The 18,733-nt window shown below is 37.3% G+C and overlaps 1 protein-coding gene across 1 annotated transcript; it reads left to right on the top strand.

The window, feature by feature from the left end:
- Positions 1-870: 870 nt before the first annotated feature.
- On the top strand, positions 871-10,878 carry PDC (phosducin). Its single transcript, XM_007523794.2, has 4 exons — positions 871-1,218; positions 1,848-1,932; positions 6,923-7,074; positions 10,056-10,878. Exons 2-4 carry the CDS (start codon positions 1,872-1,874, stop codon positions 10,578-10,580), a joined length of 738 nt encoding a protein of 245 aa, XP_007523856.1. The 5' UTR covers positions 871-1,218; positions 1,848-1,871; the 3' UTR covers positions 10,581-10,878.
- Positions 10,879-18,733: the final 7,855 nt, after the last annotated feature.

Here is an 18,733-nt window from a genome sequence, read left to right as displayed (position 1 = left end):
CACACACATTACAGTGCTTAAGGACCTATGTTCAAACCCCTGGTCCCCACATAAGGGGGGAAGCTTCACAAGGGATGGAACAGGTCTGCAGGTATCTCTCCCTCCCCTCTTGTTTTCTTGCTGTCTTTATCCAATAAATATAGATAATAAAAATTAATATATATATATATTAAAAGGAATTTTTGAGAAAATCAAGGGCTCCAAAGTTTTAGAAATTAAAGGGAATAAAAGGCTATGTAGCACAGAAAATAGCAGTCAACATCGTCATAAGCTAAATAGTCTTTACAAAAGACATGACCAGGTCTTGAGTGTATTGTAGTCCTCCTAAATTCATAGGTTGAAGACCTAACTCCAAACACAACTATATTCAGAGAGAAACCCTTTACCAAAAAAAAAAAAAAGTCATGAGGGTTAAATACAATCATTAAGGCAGGACCTGGGTTCATAGGATTCATGAACTTCTTCTTTTCAAAGGACACAGATAGAAAGAAGGCTGCAAACTAGGAAAAGGAGCTCATCCAGGAACCAACTCTGCCACACCTTGACCAGGGACTTCTGTTGATAGCTTTCAGAACTGTGAGAAAATTCGTTTCTATCACTTAAAACTTAGAGTCTGAGGTACTTGATTCAAAGCAGACCAACACCAGAGAACGATGATTTCTCACAAATAAAAAAGTGGCAAAAAGCTTGAGTTTGTCAGTTTTCAAACATATGTCCAATTCTGAGTTTTTTTAAAAATATAAAACTTTAGCTACTATCGTCCAGGAGATGGAACAATGGTAGAACTCTGGACTCATATACATGAGGTTCTAAATTCAATCCCTAGCACCATATATGCCAAACTGCTGATATGATCTCTCTCTCGTGCACACTCTCTTTCTCTCTTAATCCATTTTTTTCCTCCAGGATTATTACATTAAGATTTAGCTAAAATTCACATCTTAAATCAAGTCTTTGTTCTTCCTCTTACTGGTTCATCTTGGGCAAGTAGTTTGTTATTTAATTTATATGAGAGAGAGTTTCCCAAGAGAAAGAGGAAGTGAAAGAGAAAGAGGAAAAGGAAGAGAAAGAGAGAGAAACCAGAGCATTAGTCTCTAGTACACCAGGAATCAAACCAGGAGCCTTAAACATGCAAATCCTCTGTTGTACCAGCTCAACCATTTTCCCAGTTACCTTGGACAAGCAAGTAACTTAAACTCTATTTTTCAACTTCTTCAGGTATGCAAAATAGCATTAACAGTTGTCTCTGTTAATTAAAAATAAAATTGTCTGTGTTTAAAAAGAAAAAAACAATTTTGATGCTGGGGCACTGAATCCAGGTCTCACACACACAAAGCATGTATCCTACAATTTAGTTTCACCCCTGACCTGAGAATTACATTGTTAGCACACAAAATAGCTATAAAATGTCTAACACAAAGCAAGGGTCCATAGTAAGTATATAATTATTATTAGATCATTTTATAGTAAGGGACCTGGGAGGTGGTACAGTGATTAAACCATTTAAAAATATAAACCAATGTTATATTTATGAAATATGATGACAGTGATAAAACAAGAATATCAGTAGTAAATGTGTTCACTAAGTACATAGATCAAAACTGAAGTATTTTTAAGTAAACAAACAAAAAAAGAAAATCAGGAATAAATTTGCTAAGTTCATAGATCTAAACTGAAGTTTTTTTAAAAGCTAAACAATAAAAGGCAAACGTGATTCTGTAAAATTCTTCAGTTTAGGTATTTTTAATGATACGGGTCTTAAATTAATGTCCTTTTATACTACAGACAGAAATAGTACTTTGTCACACAATAGATTTATCATCATTACTTCTATGCTTATTTTACAGACTATATTCAGTCAAATTTCTAAAATGGAAGAAGCCAAAAGTCAAAGCTTAGAGGAAGACTTTGAAGGACAGGCCACACATACTGGTAAGCAAAACCGGAGAGCGAAATATTATGTTAAAGACTGAAGAAAACTAACGTTTTCTATTTCCATTATTAAATATGAAGCATAATCAAATATTCTTCTTTTAAAGAATGTATTTATTCATGAGAAAGATAGGAGGAGAGAAAGAACCAGACATCACTCTGGTACATGTGCAGCCGGGGATTGAACTCAGGACCTCATGTTTGAGAATCCAGTGCTTTTATCCACTGCGCCACCTCCTGGACCACCATAATTAAATATTCTTTAAGGGGAGGTGGTGGCTTACCAGTAGAGTGTACATGTTACAATGTGCAAGGACCTAGGTTCAAGGCCCTGATCCCTACCTTCAGGGAAGTAGTTTCACAAGCAGCGAAGCAGTCCTACAGATGTGTCTCTTTCTCTCTCCCTCTCTAACTCCCCCTTCCCTTTGATTTCTCTGTCTCTATCCAGCAAATAAATAGTAAAAACATTTAAAAGAAATAAATATTGTTTAAAACTTAAGAAATGTAATACCTTCTTTGATAGAACTATCTAAAAGCATCTGAGTGGTGGTTAAGTTAATGTGAATCAGGGTGGCAGTAGGAACATAATGGTTACGCAAAAGGACTCTCATGTTTCAGGCTCCAAGTCTGAAGTTCAATCCTCTGCACCACCATAAACCAGACCTGATTAGTGCTCTGGTAAAAGAACGAAAAAAAAAAATAGTGTGAAATCAAATACTCTTAAATTTTATTTATCAAAGAATTTAAAAAAAATTTGAGAATATCTTGCTATCCAATAAAGACCTTTTTTTTTTTTAAGACCTTTCTATCTACACTGTAATTTAGCTACTGTTCATTTTCCTAGTTTCCTATCACATCATCCCCACCTAGTTGTCATCCTCCTCTAAATAGGACACTTGGACGCATAACTCCACCTTGACACTCACCCCCATATGACTTCTTTATGAGTCTTCAGACAGGTTCTAAAAGGCCACAGTCCTTCTAGGCTTCAGCCTGCATTTTCCCTTGCTTTGGTTTTTAAGTCTCACCTGTGAATGAGGTTATCCCATATTCATTCTACAATATCTGGCTTATTTCATTTAATATAATTCACTCCAGTTTCAATCATGTTGTAGAATAACATAAGATTTCCTTGTTTCTTTTTTAAATATTTTATTTATTATTATTTATTTATTGGATAGAGACAGCTAGAAATTAAAAGAGGGGGAGATAGAGAGGGAGAGAGACAGAGAGACACTTACAGCACTACTTCACCACTTGTGAAGATTTCTCCATACAGATATGGACCAGGGCTTGAACCTAGGTTCCTGCACATTATAACATATGTGCTCAACCAGGTGTGCTACCACCTGGCCCCTCTTTGTTTCTTAAAACTGAGTAGTATTCCATTGTATACCATAACGATCTCAACCACTCACCTACTATTAGGCACTTGAGCTGTTTCCAGATTTTGGCCATTATAAATACTACTGCCATGAATGTAGGCACACATAGATCTCTTCATATAATGTTTGTGTTCTTTGGGCAGATGCTAAGGAGAATTGCTGAATAGAATGGTAAGTCCACTCCCAGTATTCTGAGGGATCGGATCATCCAACTGTTTTCTACAGGGACTAGACCAATTCATATTCCCATCAGAAGTGCAAAAGTGTTCCCTTTTCTTCACATCCTCACCAACACTGTTTCTTTCTCTTTTGATGTATGACAATCTTACAGGTATGAGATGATATCTAATAGTTATCTCAATTTGCATTTCTCCGTTATTCAGTAACTTTGAGCATTTTCTCATATGTCTACTGGTTAGCTGAGTAATTTCTTCAGTTAAGATCCTTTCTCTCATTTTTTATGTTGTTTTTTATTTGTTTGTTTGTTTTTACCAGAGCACTGCTCAGTCTGGCTTATGGTGGTGCAGGGGATTGAACCTGGGACTTTGGAGCCTCAGGCATGAGAGTCTCTTTGCATAACCATTATGCTATCTTCCCCTGCCTTCTCATTTTTTAAATATATCTGTTAGTTTTTGTAGTTGTTTCTACCATTGTTACTGAATTTTGTGAGTTCTTTACATTTATTTATTTATTATATATCATCTCTGCGATATACAATGTACCAATCAGTATCTTCTCCTGATCAGTAGGGGTGTGTGTGTGTGTGTGTGTGTGTGTGTTTGTATATGTTCCTTTTGCTGTGCAGATTTCCAACTTGATATACTTCTATTGATTTATTTTTGCTTTTGTTTTCTTCGCCATTGAACTTGAGTGTCTGAAGACATTTCCCAAACAGACACCCTGTAGTATTCTGCTGATGCTATCTTCCATTAGTTTTATGATTTCTGGTCTAATATCTAAGTCTTTGATCCATTTTGAATTGATTGACATGTGGTAGTCATATTTTGTTCTTCATGTAGCAACCAAGTTTTCTTAATACCACACAGTTCATTTTGTAACAATGGTGTGAGGTATGTCTTTCTATGTATGATACAAAACCAAAAAGTGAGGGCTGGGTGATGGGACACTAGATTGAGAGCATAGTACGATGCACAAGGACCTGCACAAGCATATCGGTTCAAGCCCCCGGCTCCCCACTTGCAAGGGGGCTGCTTCACAAGTGGTAAAGCAGATCTGCAGGCCTTTCTCTCCCCCCTCCTATCTCAGTTTCTCTTTGTCTATCCAAAAAAAAAAAAAAACTGAAAAAATGGCCACAGGAGCAGTAGATTTGTAGTGCAGTCACTGAGACGCTGGAGGCAAAAAAAGAAAAGAAAAAAAAGGTCCATTAGGGAGAAATGGTAAATTCAGCTGCAGAGATGAGGGAAGGAAGGATGAGTAAGACAGAGGGACAGAGATAGGGAAGAGAATATCTGTTGTCTGGTAAAATCACTGGAAGCAAAATGTGTGTGTGTGTGTGTGTGTGTGTGTGTGTGTGTGTGTGTGTATCAAACAACTCAATTAACAAAAAAAAGGAGTTAATTTCCAAATGTATATTAAAAGATCCTACAACATCAGCAGGGAAAAACCAACAGTCAAATGGAGAAATGAGCAAAAGATAGAAAAACTTATTCAGGAAAAAAGAAAAAGCAATGGTACTTACCAATTTAAAACTATAATGATACATTTTCACACATTTTATAAAGAAAAAAACATAATAATCCTGACTTCCTGGGGCAGACAACCTCACCAATGTGTCCTGGAGCCTCACCTCTCCAGAGTCTTACTCTATTAGAGAAAGATAGAAACAGGCTGGGAATATGGAAAAGCAATTACAGAAGACAGAATCCTCACCCTCTACACCCCCAATAAATGCTGGTGCATACCCTCAGAGGGGTGAAATGATAGGGTAAGATGACCAGAGGGCTCTGTATGCCAATTCCTTCAAGACCTCAAGACCAGGAGAGAGAAGAGGAAAAATGGAAAGATATTTGGAAGTAGCAACAGGTGTAGATGTGACTTAGAAAGGAAGGAAAAGTAGGACCATGGAAAAAATGGGCAAATACATATAAATATAGTTACAGAAATAATAGCCAACCTATATCTGTGACCTTGAGAGAACTACTGCAGTTTCCAGTGGAGGGGATGGAGACACAGAACTCTGGTGGTGGTAACGGTGTGGAATTACACTCCTGTTATCTCATATTTTTGTAAATCAATATTAAATAATTAATAAAAAGGAGAAAAGGTAATTTTAAGTACCTTCAGCTACTACATATACACAAATAATTTCAATTTTCTCTCTGTACTTCATTTTTAAAATTATTTTATATTTATTTATTTTCCCTTTTGTTGCCCTTGTTGTCTTTTTTAATTGTTGTTGTGGTTATTATTGTTGTTGGTATTGATATCATCGTTAGATAGGACAGAGAGAAATAGACAGAGGAGAGGAAGACAGAGAGGGGGAGAGAAAGACAGACACCTGCAGACCTGCTTCACCGCCTGTGAAATGACTCCCCTGCAGATGGGGAGCCGGGGCTCTAAGCGGGATCCTTACCCAGGTCCTTGCGCTTGGCACCAGGTGCACTTAGCCCACTGCGCTACCGCCCAACTCCCTCTATACTTCATTTTTAAAGTATCTTCACTTCTAAATTTTGCCAATAGTTCATAATCTGCATTGTAACTACTGCAGATTTTTCTGAAAGATTCATTTTTATTTTATTGGATAGAGATAGAAATTGAGAAGAAAAGAAGAATTAGAGAGGAAAGAGAAAGAGAAGCACCTGCAGCACTACTTCATCACTTAGGAAACTTTCCCCCTGCAAGGGAAGACCAGGGCTCGTGTGCATGGTAATATGTGCACTCAATCTGGCACACCACCAGCTGGACCTTCTGAAATATCTTTTTTAAGTTTTATTGGGGAGTTAACAGTTTACAGTATAGTTCTGAACACATAGGCATAACCTCTCATCTCCTCTTGATTGGTGTCTAGGAGACACATCAGAATTCCAATGTCTCTTCATCCTGTCCCATTCCCTATTATCCCAGAGTCCTTTGCTTTGATGCAATACACCACACCCAGTCCAAGTTTCACTTTATGTTTTCCCTACTATTCTTTGTTTGTAAGTTCTACCTATAAAGAAGATCATTTGGCATTGGTCTTTCTCTTTCTGGCATATCTCACTCAACTCGATACCTTTGAGTTCTGACCATGCTCTTAAGGAGATAAACTCATCATTTTTAACAGCTGCATAATACACCATTATGAATAGGTACCATAATTTCCTTAGCCATTTATCTGTTGTTAGGCATCTATGTTGCTTCCCAGTTTAGGTTATTATAAACCGTGCTGCCATTAAAGGCTTAACTAAAGCTCATTTGGATCAAGTAGAAAAACATTATTATTAGCAGAGCAGTCAGAAATTTCTAGCCCAACAAGATACTTTTTTTTCTTCTAATGCAAAAAAATATTAAACTGATTCTCAGAGGAATACAAACACAAACTCCAGTTATATAGTCCTTGTGAAAATAACAAGTGAATCAGTTTGTTTTTTTTTATTGTATTCTAGGACCCAAAGGAGTAATACATGACTGGAGAAAATTTAAGTTAGAGAGTGAAGATAGTGATTCAGTCCCACCTAACAAGAAGGAGATTCTCAGACAAATGTCTTCTCCTCAAAGCAGAGATGATAAAGACTCCAGGGAAAGATTCGGCAGAAAGGTAAGAACTGTAAGAGTCAGTATAAATATATCACTTACAATGTGCCTGGTAATCTCAATGATTCAAAAGAACTTGACCTCTTCAGAGCCCTACCAGACTAGGGAAAAGGAAACAGGCTGGGGGTCTGGATTGACCTATAAGTGCCCATATCCAACAGAGAAGAAACTATAAAAGCCAGAACTCCCACCTTCCGTAACCCATAAAGAATTTTATACCCCTAGAAAGGGAGCAATGTTAGGGGAAGATGACCAAAGGACTTTGAATTCCAATTCCATCAAGACCCAAGACTTGGAGAGAGAAAAAGATAAAAGGGAAGGACATTCAGAAGCAGCAATAGGTGTAAGTGTGACTTAGAATGAAAGAGAAGAAGGAAAAAGAGAAAGAAAGAAAGAAAGAAAGAAAGAAAGAAAGAAAGAAAGAAAGAAAGAAAGAAAGAAAGAAAGAGAAAGAAAGAGCGGGCGGGCAAAACCATTTTAAAAAATGAGCAAGGATGGGGGTAGATAGCATAATGGTTATGTAATGAGACTCACACCTCAGGTTCCAAAGTTCCAGGTTCAATCCCCCACACCACCATTAGCCAGAGCTGAGCAATGCTCTGGTAAAAAAAAAAAAATATATATATATATATATATATATATATATATATATATATATATATATATATTTACAGAAATAATAATCAACCCATATCTGTAACCTTGGGAGAACTACTGTAGTTTCCAATGGAGGGAATAGGGACACAGGACTCTGGTGGTAGGAAAGGTGGAATTATAACACTGTTATCTCATAATTTTGTAAATCAATATTAAATCACTAATTAAAAACTTAATGAAATATAAAATGCAGATTTCAAAGATGCCATAATTTTATTTGTACTGAAATAATGTGTAAGAAGAGAATGCCTCTAAATGCCTTAGCATTTCATGTTAAGAAATACATTAAATGACATAGTGGGGGTTGTATTGTTAAATGGGAAACTGGGGAATGTTATGCATGTACAAACTATTGTACTTACTGTTGAATGTAAAACATTAATTCCTCAATAAAGAAATAAAAAAAATTAACAAAATAAAGAAAGAAAGAAAGGAAGAAAGAAATACATGCCTGCTATTAAAATTATGGTACAAATAAATTAGTTGTCCTAGAAGCAGTTCTACTGGTAGAACAAAGCAAGATACAGAAAAAAATTAAATTATATCATCACACTACCTAGAGGGGGTGGGAAAATGCATTTTTCTTTTTTTTTTAAAGTCTTAATTAATTAATTATTGAATAGAGACAGAGAGAAATGAAGAGGGGATGGTAGATAAAGAGGGAGAAAGACAGAGAGATACCTGCAGCTCTACTCACCACTCATGAAGCTTTCCCCCTTCAGTTGGGGACCAGGGACTTAAACTTGGGTCCTTGTGCACTGTAATGTGAGTGCCTAACCAGGTGCACTACCACCTAGCCCTAACTAATTATATATATATATGCATATGTACTACTAATTTATATACAAATATGTATAGGTATACATGGAAAATGTATTTTTATGTATATATGATAATATGAACATGCATCTAGAAAAGTACAAAAAAACACTCACCAAGTGGACAAAATTAATTATTTGAAGATGGGAATGATTGAAAGTCCTCAATATTCTTTTCCTAAAAAGCCACAAAAAGGGGGCCATGTGTTACAATGTGCAAGGACCCAGGTTCGAGCCCCTGGTCCCCACCTGTAGGGGAAAAGCTTTGCAAGTGGTGAAGCAGTGTTGCAGGTGTCTCTGACTTTCTCTCTCTATCTCTCCCTTCCCTCTCAATTTCTGGTCTATCAAATAAAGAAAGATAAAAAAAAATTAAAAAAAAAAAAAAAAGAAACCGGGAGTTGGGCAGTAGCACAGCGGGTTAAGCACACGTGGCTCAAAGCACAAGGACCAGCATAAGGATCCAGGATCGAGCCCCCAGCTCCCTACCTACAAGGGAGTCACTTCACAGACGGTGAAGCAGGTCTGCAGGTGTCTCTCTGTCTCTCTTCCTCTCTCCGCCCTTCTCTCTCAATTTCTCTCTGTCTCTATCCAATAAAAAATAAAATAAATAAATAACTTTTTAAAAAGTAACCAAAAAAAGATAAGCTGTGCTTAAATCATAATTTACTGGGGTCAGCTCTTCTGGGAAGGTGTCCGCTTTGCCATGCATACATTCTAGGGTCAAGCCTGGGCCCCAGGGCATTAGAGGAAGATTTGGTGCTGTGGCATCTTTTCCACTCCCTCTGTGTCTTACTTAATATATGAAAAAGTTAGCCTGAAGCATGAAGCCTCAGTGCCAAGATAAAGATAAAAGAAAATAAGAAAGAGGAAAAATGAAAGACTTTTTAAAAAAGGAATTTATAAAACATTATTTTTCACTCATTACAGCTAATATTGAAGAGAAATAAATGACAAAAAATAATATTCCTATACTCACAGGGTATAATCAGTAATGAAAACTCATATTAAAAAATTAAGTCAAAATATAATGCAGTACCAGGTAGTGTCTGTTGCTTTGGAGAAAAATGAACCAGTATAAAGAAAGGAAAGCAAGGGACTCTTTAGGTAATGTAGTCAGAGATGATAATGTGTAAACAAAGGCTTCTGTGAGGTGAACACAGTCACATAAAGGACTGGGTAGGTGAAGAGTGATGGGGACCTAAGCATTCCTGGAAGTGAGAATGGGCTTGATGTGTCTAAGAAATAGGTTTCTGAGGTTGCCGGTGATGATGCACCTGGTTGAGCGCACATATTACAGTGCTTAAGCACCCAGGTTCGAGCCCCGGTCCCCATCCGCAAGGGGAAAGCTTCACAAGCAGTGAAGCAAGTCTGCAGGTGTCTCTCTTTCTCTCTCCCTCTTTATCTCCCCTACCCTCGTCTTGATTTCTGGCTGTCTCTATCCAATAAATAAAGATAATTTTTTTTAAAAGTTTCTAGTGGATGATCTCTATTATCTTTTGCTTGTTTCCAGATGAGTATTCAAGAGTATGAACTAATCCACCAAGACAAAGAAGATGAAAACTGCCTTCGTAAATACCGTAGACAGTGTATGCAGGACATGCACCAAAAGCTGAGTTTTGGGCCTCGGTATGGATGTGTGTATGAGCTAGAAACTGGAGAGCAATTCTTGGAAGCCATTGAAAAGGAGCAGAAGATCACTACAATCGTGGTTCACATCTATGAAGATGGAATCAAAGGCTGTGATGCTCTAAACAATAGTTTTACATGCTTGGCAGTTGAATACCCTATGGTCAAGTTTTGTAAGATAAAAGCTTCACATACAGGTGCGGGGGAGCGCTTCTCCTCAGATGTTCTGCCCACACTGCTTATCTATAAAGGTGGGGAACTCATAAGCAATTTTATTAGTGTTGCCGAACAGTTTGCCGAAGAATTTTTTGCAGGGGATGTAGAGTCTTTCCTAAATGAATATGGGTTACTACCTGAAAGGGAGATCCATGCTCTAGAGCAGACTGACATGGAAGAAGACATGGAGTAAAGAGTCACATGGTCGATCTCTCCTGTTTGTCCTCCTCACAATGAATTTTGATTTTGGTAGTATCTATATTCCTTTAGAAAACACCAGGTATAGGCAAGTTATTCCACTTTGGTAGGGTGGAGTAATAAGTTGAAATAAAAATGATAAGACCAATTTCTTACAGAGTCAGGTGAATATAATATTTTACTGTAAATCATTATAATCTTCAATAACTTGTTAGTAAATGAAGAGAATGCAGGTGTTATTATAGTTTTCAAAAATTCTTTAAAAATTATGTAATAGTTTTTTACTCCTTGCTTTTTCTTTCAGCGTTATTTGGTCTTTTCAAATTACATTATTGTTTAAGTAATAAAAATAAAGTCTCATGAGAAAATATCAGTATTTGAAGTCTATTCTTTATCAACTATTAAATTAGTAAGTCCCCAACACATTGTATATCCCAATACAGAAAATTATCATTCCTTAAGATGTACACTTGCATAGCAAACTGTTGCACACAAGAAATTTTAAAATATTATATCACATGAAAGTTGTAAAGAAAAAAAAGAGTATTGGGAGTCGGGTGGTAGCGCAGCAGGTTAAGCACAGGTGGCACAAAGCACAAGGACTGGCATAAGGATCCTGGTTAGAGCCCCGGCTCCCCACCTGCAGGGGAGTCGATTCACAAGCAGTGAAGCAGGTCTGCAGGTGTCTATCTTTCTCTCCCCCTCTCTGTCTTCCCCTCCTCTTTCCATTCCTCTCTGTTCTATCCATCAACGATGACATCAATAACTACAACAATAATAACTACAACAATAAAACAAGGGCAACAAAAGGGAATAAATAAATATTTTTTTAAAAAGAAAAAAGTGTATTAAAAAAACAATTGTACAAGCTAACCTTGAGAAAATAAGCATGCATAGCGGAAGTAAGTTTTTTAATTCTCCATGCAAAATAATAATATTTAGCAGTAATAATAAATACAACTATCACTTTTAGATTACCTTATCATGGACTAGTATTTTATACATCTCTAATTTTTTTTTTTAAACCTGAGCTCGTATCAGTTCTGGCTTATGGCAGTGTAGGTGATTGAATCTGGGACTTCAGAGCTTCAGACCTGAGAGTTTCTTTGCATAACCATTATGCTATTTACCCCCACCCTACATCTCTAATTTTCTTTTCTAAATTTTTTAATCTTTATTTATTTGTTTATTGGATAGAAGCCTTCAGAAATCAAGAGAGAAGGGGGTGGTAGAGAGGGAAAAAAGCTCACCACTCACCTGCAGGTGGAGACTGAGGGCTCAAACGTACATCCTTGCGCATTGTAACACGTGCGCTCAACCAGGTGGGTCACCACCTGTCTCCACATTTTTAATTTCCTTCCTCTCTAATACAGTATATAAGTAAGTATTATTACTCTTACTTTATAAATGATAAAATGAATACAGAGAAGTGAAGTAGAGATCTTCAATTTCCCTAGAAAAATATGAGAACTCCCTCTTACACAAACACATAGAAATGTAAAATAAAATACAATTTGGAAATATGTTTTAAATGCATGAATAGTGGGGCTGGATGGTGGTACATTCAACTGAATGTACATGTTACAATGCACAAGGACCCATGTTCAAGTCCCCTGTCCCCACCTATGGGGGGAGATGTTTCTTGAGAGGCGAAGCAGTGCTGCAAATGTCCCTCTAACTCTTCCTTCCCTCTTGATTTTTCTTTGTCTCTATCCAATACATAAAACCAATACATAAAATGGGTGAATGAGATGAAGAACAGAATAAAAGAAATTTCTTTTTTTAATTTATTTTTTTATTTAAGAAAGGATTAATTAACAAAACCATAGGGTAGGAGGGGTACAATTCCACACAATTCCCACCACCCAATCTCCATTTCCCACCCCCTCCCCCGATAGCTTTCCCATTCTCTATCCCTCTGGGAGCATGGACCCAGGGTCATTGTGGGTTGCAGAAGGTAGAAGGTCTGGCTTCTGTAATTGCTTCCCTGCTGAACATGGGCGTTGACTGGTCGGTCCATACTCCCAGTCTGCCTCTCTCTTTCCCTAGTAGGATGGGTCTCTGGGGAAGCGGAGCTCCAGGACACATTGGTGGGGTAAAAGAAATTTCTTCTGTCTGAATCAGAATAGATAGTAATGGAGAGTAAGAGCTGGAGTGTTAAGATCTATTGATTGAAGGCAGGTTGATAAAGTAACTAGAAAATGATTCCTTCAGGATATATTTTTAAGACACATTTGCACATTTCGCCTACTGGATCAATGTTGAAATTGGATATTTGTCATAAGGTCTAGTCTACCCTCCCCTAAATGACTATTTTACATCTCTTTTTTCTAAATTATCTTAATTTATTTATTGGATAGAGACAACTAGAAATTGAGAAGGAAGGGGGTGGTAGAGAAGGAGAGAGACAAAGAGACACCTGCAGCACTGCTCCACCACTCATGAAGCTTTCCCCCTGCAGATGGGGACTGGGGGGCTTGAACCTGGGTCCTTGGGTACTGTTACATGTACGCTCAACCAGGTGTGCCACCACCCAGCCCCTCATCTTCTTTTCTTTCCTTAAACCTCCAGCCCAAACAATTTACTTTCAGACTTCACTGAAAAAAAAACAGCATGTGTCAGGTAACCTGCTTCATCTTTACATCGTCAACCTCAAATGTGTATCTATATGTAAACAGTTTCCACTGGTGTTAGGAGGAAAGAAATGCCCATGCAAGGGTCTGGGGCGGTGGTGCACCTAGTTAGGCACATACATTACCATGCATGAGGACCCAGGTTGGAGACCCCACCTCCCACCTGCAGGGGGAAAGCTTCATGAGTGGTGAAGCAGGTCTGCAGGTATTTCTCTTTCTCTCTCTATGAATGTTTTCTCCTACCCTCCCAATTTCTGTCTTATAAAAAAAAATGGGGGAGGAGGTAAATGGGCACCAGGAGTAGCTGCAATAAATGTTAATTTAAAAAGAAAGCTCATACAATTCTCTTGAGATCAGTGGGTCAAATGGAAACATGGACCCTATCCTCAATAACAGCATTTTTTTTCTCCTGCAATTGCTCCCCCACTATGTGCATCTTCCATTTCTTCATCTCTCTGTGTTGTTACTATTTATAGACTTGTGAATATAGTTTTTAATTGCTTACTATTTTAAATGTATTCAGCAGCAATTTAAACTTTTCCATTATCCCTGATTTCTCTGCCTTCCTATTACAGCTGTGCCTCTGATTCAAAGAAGTATCTGAAGTCAAGACCTAGATCTTACCTAATTTTCTCTTTTCTTAATCCAGTCAGGTCTTTGTCCCATGCACTCTGATTACAGTTGTAGCCACTGTGTAAAATTCAGTGGTCAATTTCATTCTTAAATATTTCTATTTTCTATAAATTTGTATCAGAGTTGACTGCTACCTTTATTTGTAAGTTTTTATTTATTTGTTTTTTGAAAAACACACTCTGCTTCTTTCATCTAGTTTATTGGCTATTCCTTTTCTTTATTGATTTCTCCTTCTCTGATTTGTCCTAGGCAAGGCCTTCCTGTCTTATCTTTTTCTGTATTTCTTTTTTTCTTTTTTTACCAGAGCACTGCTCAGCTCTGGCTTATGGTGGTGCGGGGGATTGAACCTGGGACTTTGGAGCCTCATGCATGAGTTTCTTTGCATAACCATTATGCTATCTACCTTCTGCCCCCTATCTTATCTTTTAAAAATCTATTTTTACTCAGATGGCTTTCAAACTCACATTTCCAGTTTTTCCTCTCTAGTAGATACCAAAATCCTGTAACTCAATTGGAAGAAAGGGTAAGAGGAAAAGAAGAATGAAATAGAAAAAGTCTGAAACTGTACTAAATATTGGTGACATAAGGAAAGCTATGAGAATTTCTCACTATGGTCAGCTTAAGCGACAATTAAATTATATTGATCATTACATGACACTGACATTGATGAGCTCAACACATAGGTGCTACAGTAGGAAGTAGTCTACACAATAATCTATCTATACTTCTGCTTCCCAGTGGTCTTTATGAATTGGGAAAGACATTTGAAATACCCTACAAGCTATTTATAGCTTGATGAGTATTTTATTTATTTACTTATTTATTCTGGGCAAAGAGAAATTGAGAGGGTGGGAGGGAGATAGAGTGAGAGAGAAAGAAATATATTCAGCACTATTTCATCACTCATGAAATTTCTTCCCTGCAGGTGGGAGCCAGGTCTTGAATCAGGGTCCTTCAGCACTATGTGTGTGTGTGTGTGTGTGTGTGTGTGTGTGTGTGTACCACCCAGTCCTAACCTAATGAATATAAAACCTATCCCGTGGAGTTAAAATGCTAGGAGAACACACACACACACACACACACACACACACACAATTACTAACAAATGTATGAATTACTTACTGAGTTCTCTGTTAAGGAGTTACCAAATGTAAAACCTTTGTATAAGACATTCATAAATTATAAACTCCTTAGTAGAATGACTTGTTAGCTTCAATTAATCTGATGGACTAGAAATATCTGCTTGAAAAGATAAGGGCAAGGAAGTAAGAAAGGCTGGTCAGATGTCTTCAAAAGAGAATCATAGCTTAATAAAATAAGAGTTCTTTTAAATAGTAATCATTATTGACTGTGGTGCAGTATAGTAGGGCAGGGATGGAAAATTGAAATTAAATGGTGAAAGAGGAGTTTCTAGGGAAAAGACTAAAGCTGAGAGTTCTGAAAGATCCCTGTTCAATAAAAGTTCTACTCTCATAAAATATAAAAAACCATGCACTAACTTAACATAGAGGGCCAGCAAGCTTAAGCAGGACTAACTGTAGGGGTGTTTTTAACCCGTAATTGCCAAAACAAAAGTAACTAGGTGGCACCTGTGTAGGGAGTAAGTGATGATAGCAACCATTCTCCAAATAAACCCGTGGTGACTAATGGATGCCAGAGCCATGCTTTGATGATAACTTTCACTGGGAAGAGTCAGACAAAAGGCAGGATTTGACTAGACTATCTGACACCCGCTGCTACAGAAATCCTGGATTACACGTTCCCCTCGTGTAAACACTTAAACTGCTATTTCATTTAGTGGGAGGAGAGCAAGAGATCATTCTGGGCTCAGCCAAAGAATAAAGTTTTCAATGCAAAGGTTTAAAATGTTATAACATGCCTAACAACATACCACCCCAAAAATAACTGGATTGGACTTGCAAGGAAAGTGTTACTTGTAAAATATATGTATATGAAAATCTATAGGGAAGCAAAATTATCTTGTAAAGTAGGGAGTTCATTCATTCATTAGCCCACAAAATATTGACTGATTAGCTACAATGTGCCATGCTGTGCCTCTGACTTCAGGGAACTCAAAGTAATGAAAACAGAAGGTTAGATAGTATTGGACAATGATGTGTCTCTGTGCGTGTTGTGGTGCTTCAAATCTAAGCACTGATGCCAGGCTGTCAAGGACTGAATCTGTTCACCAGTTCTGTGACCTCAAGCAAGTTCATTAATCTGTTTGTATCTTTTTCCTTATCAATAAAACAAAAATAATAATAGTACATTCTTACTGGGTTGTTTTGAAGAAAAAAATCAGCATGTCATGTAAATGCTTTAGAACAGTCATGTAGTATTATTTGATAATGCTATTATTAAGGGTTTCTTTTTTCTGTGAGATAAAATGGTATCTATAGTTAATAAATATAAGATTTAAGAACTGCTTTTATAAATAGAAGCTAGCATATTAAATAGTTGGGACATACTCCACCTATTTCAAATACACTGCTCATATTCCTCCATATTAAATTAATCTTATTAAATATTCTATATAGACGAATTGAAAAAAATTGCCATTTCAAATTGACTGCGATACCACAAAAAACACAAATGAGCCCTGAAGCAAAGAAGTACAAAATAAACAGTTAACACAGGTGAGAAAGAAATTTATTTAAGTTTGAGGAGTTTTATACTGAATTCGTCATGGAATACAATTATTCTTTGCATTTAGCTCATTAAATACATCTAGTAAACTATTATCTCAATAAGATGTTAACTTCCCGTTTTCTTTTGCAAGCAGTCTACAAATGTTTGAATGTCTGATATACAAGAAGTGATGTTATGTAACATGGTAACAATAAACATGTGGAAGATAATAGTAAGGCTGGTGAAATAGCTCACTTGGATCCTGTACTGCTTTGCCTTGTGCATGACCCAGGTTTGAGCCTGGTCCCCATAAATTGAAGTAAACTTGGATGCTGCAGATTACTCCCTTCCTCTGCCTGCTTTTCAAGGACTTTGCAATCAAGAAGAGAAGCAAACATTCTTGAAATTAAAAGGCACAAGGAGTGCCTGGCAAGACGGTTCAAACTTGCAAAGTTCAATTACCCAACTCTTTCCCTAGTATTACATGCGATAGAGTGATGCTCTGGCCTCTCTCTCTGTGTGTGAGTGTGTGTGTGTGCTGTAAATCTCTAACACACATATGCAATGAATAAATCCTTTTAAAAAATCTGTATTACTTTAAAAAATAGAGATGGGAACATAATTTTATTTTATTTTTCTTTTACCAGAGCACTACTCGACTCTAACTTATGGTGGTGTGGAGATTGAATCCGGGACTTTGGAGCCTCAGGCACAAAAGTTGCTTTGCATAACCATTATGCTATCTACTGCCGTCATAACATTATTTTGTTTATGCTACCAGGGCCTATATTTGGGAACCCAGTTGATAATGGATTTTAGTGAAGAAGTCATCATGCATTCACTATCTTCTAATTAGCTAATACATACTGTACTATCTTGTCTTGTTCTTCCTCTTATTCTTACCACTTACTCTTTTTTTAATTTTATTTATTTATTCCCTTTTGTTGCCCTTGTTGTTTTATTATTGTAGTTATTATTGTTGTTGTCGTCATTGTTGGATAGGACAGAGAGAAATGGAGAGAGGAGGGGAAGAGAGAGAGGAGGAGAGAAAGATAGACACCTGCAGACCTGCTTCACCGCCTGTGAAATGACTCCCCTGCAGGTGGGGAGCCGGGGGCTCGAACCGGGATCCTTATGCCGACCTTGTGCTTTGAGCCACCTGCGCTTAACCCGCTGCGCTACAGCCCGACTCCCCCACTTACTCTTTTTTGGAAATGTTCGATTTTAATACAGAAATCTTTGATGGGGGTCGTTTTCTTTTCCAGGTCTCCCAATCCTTTACTCCCAAGCCATATATATATATATATGCATATATTAACTTTATTTATTTGATAGGACAGAGAAATTAAGAGGGAGAGGGGGTGGAGAAAAAGAGAATGAGACATCTGTAGTACTGCTTCACCACTCGTGAAACTTTCCACCTACAGGTGGGGACTAGGGGCTTGAACCCAAGTCCCTGTGCATGATGACACATGCATTTAACCAGGTGCTTCACTGCGTAGTCCCTGCCATGTTTTTTAATACCTCTAGTTTCTCAACTTTGTCTTTTTAACACTGTCTTTCTTCATTTGCATGACTTTTGTTCTTCATAGATTGCCTAGACACTTGGTGGGTAGCATCAGTCAACTTCCTGCTAGCATGCTCCCTATTTCTAGTTCATTTGCCCAAAGTGTTTGCCTTTCACATCCTCAAACTTCTGAATATTTCAACAACAAACAGTTCCCTCTTTTACTTCTCAGTCACTGTTCCAGAACTTTTTGTTCTCATCAGTCCTCCTCCCTATTCTGAACAAATAGCCTTTCCCCCTATAAAACAAGAAGAAATTTAGCTTAACCACCATGAACTTATTATTTACTCCACATCTATTAACCCATTCATACTCTATTTCATTATTATCAGATGTATTTCTGTACAAGGTTATTTCTGTCATATGTGTTTGCAATCAGCTCCTATCACCTTTCAGTTTCCTTCAAACAAAGTAAATGCACTTTTTAAAATTTTCTTTATTGGGGAATTGAATGTTTTACATTCAACAGTAAATACAATAGTTTGTACATGCATAACATTTCTCAGTTTTCCATATAACAATACAACCCCAACTAGGTCCTCTTCCATCCTTTTTGGACCTGTATTCTCCACCCCCCTCCACCCTCCCACCTAGAGTCTTTTACTTTGGTGTAATACGCCAATTCCAGTTCAGGTTCTACTTATGTTTTCTCTTCTGATCTTGTTTTTCAACGTTTGCCTGAGAGTG

This window comes from Erinaceus europaeus, chromosome 9, assembly GCF_950295315.1.
Source record: "Erinaceus europaeus chromosome 9, mEriEur2.1, whole genome shotgun sequence".
Taxonomy (NCBI): Eukaryota; Metazoa; Chordata; class Mammalia; order Eulipotyphla; family Erinaceidae; genus Erinaceus; species Erinaceus europaeus.
This window is presented reverse-complemented; position numbering and strand designations above follow the sequence as displayed.

Excerpts from the sequence above, each read along its gene's own strand:
- PDC (XM_007523794.2), top strand. The coding sequence starts at position 1,872 with ATGGAAGAAGCCAAAAGTCAAAGCTTAGAGGAAGACTTTGAAGGACAG. Across the intron at positions 1,933-6,922 it reads AGGACAGGCCACACATACTG|GACCCAAAGGAGTAATACAT; the intron begins GTAAGCAAAACC and ends ATTGTATTCTAG. Across the intron at positions 7,075-10,055 it reads GGGAAAGATTCGGCAGAAAG|ATGAGTATTCAAGAGTATGA; the intron begins GTAAGAACTGTA and ends GCTTGTTTCCAG.